The sequence below is a fragment of the Nelusetta ayraudi genome, unplaced genomic scaffold (genome assembly GCF_046127955.1).
Source record: "Nelusetta ayraudi isolate G7.1 ecotype Tasmania unplaced genomic scaffold, CSIRO-AGI_Nayr_v1 ptg000021l, whole genome shotgun sequence".
NCBI classification, from domain to species: domain Eukaryota; kingdom Metazoa; phylum Chordata; class Actinopteri; order Tetraodontiformes; family Monacanthidae; genus Nelusetta; species Nelusetta ayraudi.
In genome coordinates, this window is record NW_027466071.1 from 4385239 (window position 1) to 4393205 (window position 7967).

At 46.5% G+C, this 7967-nt stretch overlaps 1 protein-coding gene across 1 annotated transcript; it reads left to right on the forward strand.

Annotated features, from left to right (window-relative positions):
- Window positions 1-337: 337 nt before the first annotated feature.
- On the forward strand, window positions 338-7338 carry vrk1 (VRK serine/threonine kinase 1). Its single transcript, XM_076027779.1, has 13 exons — window positions 338-495; window positions 1132-1294; window positions 1681-1736; window positions 2293-2362; window positions 3096-3183; window positions 3661-3769; window positions 3987-4079; window positions 4429-4561; window positions 4855-4975; window positions 5847-5905; window positions 6124-6290; window positions 6476-6566; window positions 7008-7338. The coding sequence occupies exons 2-13, from the start codon at window positions 1132-1134 to the stop codon at window positions 7049-7051; spliced, it is 1194 nt and encodes a 397-aa protein (XP_075883894.1). The 5' UTR covers window positions 338-495; the 3' UTR covers window positions 7052-7338.
- Window positions 7339-7967: the final 629 nt, after the last annotated feature.

The window sequence follows — 7967 nt, forward strand, 5'->3', positions numbered from 1 at the left end:
ATTTATTTATTTATTTATTTATTTATTCATTTTTATAAATATTGACATCTAGCAAAAGTAAATGCAATAAAAATGTTTATTTAATTTTATACAATTTTAATTTATTTTAATAACCAATAAAAAACAGTGTTGGACCGAGACTTTGTCCAAGTTTGACATATTAGCCCCACTGTGTGTGAAACGAAGAAGAAGAAGAAGAAGAAGAAGAAGAAGAAGAAGAAGAAGAAGAAGAAGAAGAAGAAGAAGAAGAAGAAGAAGAAGAAGAAGAAGAAGAAGCAGCAGCAGTAGTAGTAGTTGACTATGCTCCATAGGTGGCGGCAGTGCAACTGTTTGTGATGGCGGCTGCCGTAAAATCCCAGCGAAGAAGAAAAAGAAGAAGAAGCTCCAATACCAAACTGCGTGGTCGTGACGTCTCATCTTGCCCGGTTGTTTTGCGGGAAGTTCGGTCCGGTCGTTGCTAGCGGCTAACACACAGTGCAAGACGGCGGATTTGAGGTACCACTCGATATTTTCTGCTTCTTGTGTGATGTCTGGTGTCAATCCTATTGGGAAACGTGTGTGGGGAACGTCGTTCTGAAATGTCAACGTGAAGCTGTTGTATTAGAAGCGCCATCAGCTAGCTGCTATAGCTGCTACACGGAACCACAGCGGGACCCAGGACCGGTACTGGCTGTCGTTAAGCGCTCAAGCTCCAGTTGGGTTCAACTCAGCACCGAACTCTGGATTTCTTCCTCCACTTTGTGAGGAGACGAGTTGTGTTTGAGTTGCAACAGTTGTGTTACTGTCATCAGCTTCAGTCGTCTTACTGTCCTGATGGTTTGCTGATGGTTTGGTGTTCGCTCTTCTCATTGGAGAAAGCCTGGCCAATCAAAGTCGCCACAGCAGTGAAACAGGAAGTTACATTTGATATAAAACCAAAGACGTGTCTGGGAAAAAGTGACTTCCAAAAATACACATTTACAATCATCAGAACCATCAGCACCACGACTGATATGACAGCCCTGCTTCCATGACTAATCTTATTTTTAAATTCTATTTGTGATAAATGACTGGAGGTCAGGTACATAAAAATGACTTTTCTGACAGACCTGTGTGTGACTTGTGTGCGTGGTGCTACTGCCGCTCCTCCAGATGCCCAGGCAGAGCAGAGCAGCAGGTGGAGGAGGTCGGGCTCCCAGTAAGAGGAAGCTGGCGGAGGAGTTCCCAGCTGGGGAGGTGCTGACCGACACCGGCAGGAAGTCCTGGAAGCTGGGAGCTCCGGTGGGACGAGGAGGATTCGGACTCATCTACCTGGGTAACGCCACCGCTGTACACCTGCTGCTGCTTGCAGTGATGACACCGCGTGCGTTGCCTTGTGTTGGGTGACGCATGGCTTCAGCACAGCAAGTAGAACTGAGAGGGTCTTGAATACAGAAGTCAATACCTTTTCAATGTGGTGGAACTACAGCTGATTGATCTTTATCTTTATGTAAAAAAAAAAAAAAAAAAAGTCTCACTTAAATCTATATATTTGTATTTATACTGTATTTTTAACACATTTTATCGCATTTTATTATCCTGTTTTATTTATTGTATTTGTTGCTATTTTCCTTTCTTAATTTTTTTGCACACGGGAGCTGCAGTGAAAAATTTCATTGGCTTCTTCAATGACAATAAAGAAATCTTGAAATCTTCTTCCAGCCAGTGAAGACTCTGCACAGCCCGTCGGAGCCGACGCCCACTATGTCATCAAAGTAGTAAGTGGAGCAAACACAAACCCTCATTAATATTCACACACTGATGTGATTGTGACGTCCAGGTGCAAATTGTCCAACGGTCCAACAGTATAATGTACTGCTACTAAACTTCCTATAGTTAAAATTCTGAACATATCTTTGATTTTTTTTTTTTGATTGTACTGCCAGTTCTGACACACTGACACTTTAATTAATGTATTAATGGGCAGTATGTTGAGCTTTTTCCCAATGGAAAAGTCATAAATCAAGCCAGTGTCCAATTTTCCACACTGGACCTTTAAAGAGACGCATCATGCAACAGCTTTAGTCTGACTTTTCATGTGTGTACTGTCTTGTTTTTGAAAGCGATGGATAATTAACACAGACATTGTAGGGTTTTGTTTTTTTTGGAAACTTTCCCTGGATCACTGCACTGCTGCCCTGTGCTGGAATCCTCTAAGAGTTTTCTAAGTGAAGGAAACACTGTATATAACTTCAGTCATCAGGATGCTACCCCCAAAAAATGTAATGATGATGATGACAGTCGTAAGTCTGAGTCTTTGTTTTATTTCCACAGGAGCCCATCGACAACGGACCTCTCTTCTCCGAGCTCAAGTTCTACATGAGAGCAGCCAAACCTGATCTGAGTAAACTACCTGCCTGTCTGCCTGTCTGCCTGTCTGTCTGTCTGTCTGTCCACTGCTCCTTATGAATAAACAAACAGCAGCTCTTCATTAATCGCTGTCTGTGAGGATGACGGTGGAATCGCCGTTTTTTTCACTGTGTGTATTTTCCCTCTTCAGGGGCAAACAAATGAAACTGAGAAAGTTTCTTCATTAAAAAAAGAGCCAAACTAAAGTCAGAATAATAAATGAGAGCCGCGGTCGTCTTGGTGGGAGATCTGGTGGTGGCGCTGCGTCGTCGGCCCCCCCAGGCCAGCGCTCTGCCTTTTATATCATCACAATCCAAATGTCAATCTCCCCTGACAATTAGCTGCTATATTACTAAGGAAGTGCACACACACACACACACACACACACGCGCGCTCACACACTCATCTTTTATTCATGTTGGACTCTGTGGTTGGTTGGTTGTTGGTAAATATTAGTCCCAGCAGTAGATTAGCTTGCAGCAGCGGCGGTGGCCACGCCCCCCCGCAACCTCCACCCCCACGAGAGGTATTACACTAACACTTATTACTTTGAGACATCACAGCCATCAGGCTTCCACCTGCACCACACAGCAGTGGAGAACTTTGATTATTAATGAAACTGTATTTCATTCACTCCACCTGCATTTCAATACAAGTGTACAACTGTACATTGATGCATTGATGCATTGGTTCTGATGTTGTAATGTTGTGTGTTTTACCTCCTGCAGTTCACAGCTGGTTAAAGTCTCACAAGCTGAAGAACCTGGGCGTGCCGAGGTACTGGGGCTCCGGTCTGCACGAGCGAGGAGGCAACAGGTAGCAAGCAGCACCTGCTGAGTCCCTGGCTGCACCACTACTGGCTGTAATGGAGCTGTTAAGCCCAGCGGTGGGCCAACTGGTGGCTGGGGGGCCACAGTGGCTTCTTCAGAGGGGCCGGGATATGGGATAGAAAACATGTTGCTTTAATGTCAATGGAAAATGAAGCAGAGCAAAGTTGCAACCAAATCAGTGTCTTTGAAGCCCCACCAGGGTGTTTAGCTCTTAGAACCACCCAGAACCACCTAGAACCACCCAGAACCACCCCTGGACTACCAGGGTGTTGAGCTCTTTATTGAAATGACTGCGGAAACACTGCAGACATGGAGGAGATGCAGCTGTTTGATGACTGACTGTTAATGTAATTTCTTCAACTTCGGCTTCAAGGCCGCAGGTTGCCCACCCCTGGTCTAGTCCCGCCCCCCAGTTTTCCTCAACCAGTCTCACGTGCATTAAAGCCACCATGTGATGTTGCAGGTACAGGTTCATGGTGATTGATCGACTGGGCGTCGACCTGCAGAAGAAGTTTGAAGAGTGTGGAAAGACGTTCCCCAGAAAACTGGTTCTGCAACTGGGTCTTCGACTGGTCAGTGGGTTGTCATCACTTTGTTTAACACAATTACACCACACTGGCAGGTCACCATGAAATGAACTGAATGAAGAGCCTTGTTAAGACTGGTGTCAAAACGCCATGAAAGGTCATGAAAGGTCATTATTGTCACTTTGCTGTCAGTGAGTGACTGAGTTTCACCTCTTGTATATCATTATTATTATTATTATTGATTGATGCATCTTGTGTTCAGCTGGATATTCTGGAGTACATTCACGATCATGAGTATGTGCACGCTGACATCAAGGCCTCCAACCTCATGTTGAGCCACACCGATCCAAATCAGGTCAGTACAGTCCTGGTGTACCAGTGACAACAGAAAAATCCACATTGATGATGGGAAAAGTCTTAATTATGTTAAGTGTCTGTCTGTCCATCCATCCATCCATCCATCCATCCATCCATCTATCCCTCTATCATCCATCCATCTATCCATCTATCCATCTATCCCTCTATCATCCATCTATCCATCCATCTATCCATCTATCCATCCATTCATCCATCTATCCATCTATCCATCTATCCATCTATCCCTCTATCATCCATCCATCCATCCATCCATCCCTCTATCTATCTATCTATCTATCTATCCCTCTATCCCTCTATCCATCCATCTATCATCTATCCATCCGTAGGTGTTCCTGGTGGACTATGGCTTGGCCTACAGGTACGCACCAGAGAGCGTGCTGAAGGAGTACAAGGAGGATCCCAAGCGGTGCCACGACGGCACCATCGAGTTCACCAGTATCGATGCGCACAAGGGAGTGTGTAGGTATCAACACGGCGTCACTGCTCCTCACTGCGTCACATGGGAAACAGTCCCATCCAGCAGCAGTGGTGTTTTCACTTTTATTTTGCGGTAAACTTTCCTAAACTTCATTGTTATCTCGTTTTAATCACACGTTTCCCAGAACATCGGCAAAGTTCTCTCAGGACGTCTGTGAAAGCCACAAGTGTGCTAGTTGGTGGCATGTTCTGAGCATCTTCCAGTGAGCGCTGACTGTATCTGCTGCTGTCCACTGACTGTGACCTCCAGTGACCTTCATGCTGATTTCTTGCAGGTGCATCGAGACGCAGTGACCTGGAGATCCTGAGCTACTGCATGGTGCAGTGGCTGTGTGGACGGCTGCCCTGGGAGGACCAGCTGCGCGACCCGCTCTACGTCAGAGACTCCAAAATCAGGTGGCGCCTCGGACCTCACTCCTTGTACTCATGGATTGATTGAAAATTTAATTCCATTCACTGAGTTTAAACAAAATAATGAGACACAAACACACAACATTCCTGAAGACACCATCATTGAAAGAGGAATCATCTCATTATCTGCCCCCTAACCTGAGAAATACATTGACAAAGAGCTTAACAAAAACATTGACAACAACACAATAACTATCAAAATGTTCTTCATAATAACAAATATTGATAATAATGCAATAAAATAGCCGTCCTTCAAAACCTTCTTCTTCTGCTCAGTTTCCCTTTAATGCTCCTTCAAACAAAACCTAAACTCTGACATGATGATTTATTTTTTAAGACAGTCAACACATTTCTTCAACACACTGGCTTCTGTTGTTCTCTTCAATGTCAATATTGATTTTGATTCTGTGGTTCCTGCGTTCAGATGGTTCCATAAACTGGTCCCTCTAACGGAAACACAAACAGCTGCATCACTTTTATTCTGAATCGGAGCAAAGTCTCTGCCACCGAAGCGTACATGCTGCTGTTCCATCTCCTCATTCATTGCTGCATCTAAAGAGAACCAATCAGGTGGCAGTTTGGAAATCAGCTCAGTGAAGCTGAGAGGCTGCAGTGCACAATCTCCTCTGTAATCCTCAACACTGTAGGAGAAACCTGGCGTTCCTGCCAGGCTGAATCCCTCCTGGATTCCAGCTGAGGGAAGCGGCATCATGAACATCAGCCAGCAGCCTCCCACTGGCACCGACCCAACCAATCCTGGAGCTCCCTGAGCTGCCAGATCAGAGCCGCCGTGGTGATCAACGCCGCTGCTCTTCTTGTTGCCCATCATCTCAACTCATCTGTCTCCAACACACAGGAGTCGAGAAAACATCTCAGAGTTCCTGGACCAGTGTTTCCCCCCCCAGGACAAGCCAGGTAGGAGGAGCTGGGAGGGTGGCGCTACTCCAGTGTTGCAGCGTCAATATTGTCATGAATGAGTCGCACATTGATTGAACCAAACAGCTGCGGTTGGCGTGAACCTTTTGATGGTCGACGGCGTTGAACGGGAATTCAGATTTCTATCGGAATGCTTGCTTGATCTCACACTGAGGTCCATTACCTCCTCCAACCGTCCTTCCCTCTTGGTCCTCTAGATGAAATCCAGCAGTTCATGGAGGAGGTGAAAGCTCTGGGCTACCAAGACAAGCCTCCGTACGAGCGGCTGCGCTCCATCCTGAAGGCTGGCTTGAGGAGCAAGGACGACGGCCGGCTGAACTTCCCCGCTGCCACCGCCAGCGAGGAGCCACCAAGCCGAGTCCAGGTTCACTCACACACTGACCCTGCCGAGTCCTGCTCCTGGTTCTCCTCAGTCCAACCCACCCCCAGCATGATGGAATGAAGCCGGCACACTCTGCTGCTTCTTACGCATACACGCCAGGCCTGATGTGCCATCCTGGGTTCCTTCACTGCCTGCTTGTGAACCTTCTTCTCATCCCCTGCTTCCAGAGAACCTCCAAGAGGAGAAAAGTGTCCACAGTGGTCGAGGAGAGCGAGGCAGCTGAAAGGCCCAAGAGGAGGAGAGTCGCCAAGAAAACAGGTACTGCAGTCCACTGGAGCAGAGAGACCGGTGAGAGGCTCCGCCTCCTGATTATTACAAGAGTTGTTTTCTTCTTTGTGGTCAGTTTGCAGCTGATGTGGTGATATTGAAGTAGTACGACATGGATTTGTCCGACAGATGCGTCTTCATAATTATATCCCGGCAGGCTTCTACACTATAACAGTGTAAATTAAACAAATTCTCATCATTTTCACTTTCGTTTTGATCGATCGAGCTTTAAAGGTGACAATACTCAGCATGCCAACGCTCCAGTTCTCCAGTCTGCTACTGAACACCTGAACATGGAAGAGGTTGAATTCCATGTGAGATGGTGGAGCAGGTTTCCAGCAGGTCGGCACTGCTTTCAGGAAGCTGAGGCTGTGAAGTGGTGAAGCAGCGGGAGATGTTTTTTTTTTAATTTTGCGTGATGTGTTTTCCCAGAGGTGAACGGAGTGAAGAAAGGTTCCACTTCTAGGAAGGCCTAGATGAAGAGGAGGCCCAGGGTGGAGGAGATGGTTCCTGGACGTCTCCTGAAGACTCTTCGACTAACCGTGACCGTCTGGTTTCTCTACCAGTCCTCCTCGCTGCACTGATTGAAGTTCTCCACTGACTACACGCTGTGGTTGGATTTGTAGTAATAAATAATGATTGAATTCGAGGGAGCTGCTCTTCAAGCTTTCTTCGGTTGGTCTTTGTATATGGTTGGTCTATGTAGTAAAGTTTCAACTTGTTCCCGTTTACAGCAATAAAAACAGCTTTATGTTATTATCAACGATCCTTGGCTGGTTTTTACATCTCCAACCCACTGACTGGTGTTCCATCAGCAGATGGTCGTCCGCTTGTGAGTAAAGCGGCCAATCAGAGTCGAGTGGCGACTGACAGTGAACGCTGGGGTCCAACCCTGCAGCAGTTGACTGTGTTCATACCCGGGCTGCATTGACAGTCCACAGTCCCTGCAGTTGGAGGTGATCAGTGAAGATCTCACCTGCAGCAGACAGGAAGCAAACAGTGCTGCCAATAATATCATCGCATCACAACCCTGGCATGTCGTAGGCCATTGTATTCACACATTTCATAAGGTCATACATTTTATATATGCATCCCCCAAAAAAACAAAAACAAACAAAGAAAACAACAAGCAACTAAAGATGTATTAAGTATTTGGTTTGTTTTGAGGCCAAACAGCTCGTTTCCTTGGTGTAGATACAGCATGTGTTCATTCAGGGCAGGTGTAACAGCGCCACCTAGGGGCCGGGGTCACCAACACGGTGCAAGTTTCGGCTTTAGGGCCGGATTCGAAACCTTAGCGGGCTGCATATGGAGCCCCGGGCCGTTGTTTTGGCCACTCCTGTCCAAGCACTTCCCCCTCCCCTTCAGAATGACCTTGGGGTGCCACACCCA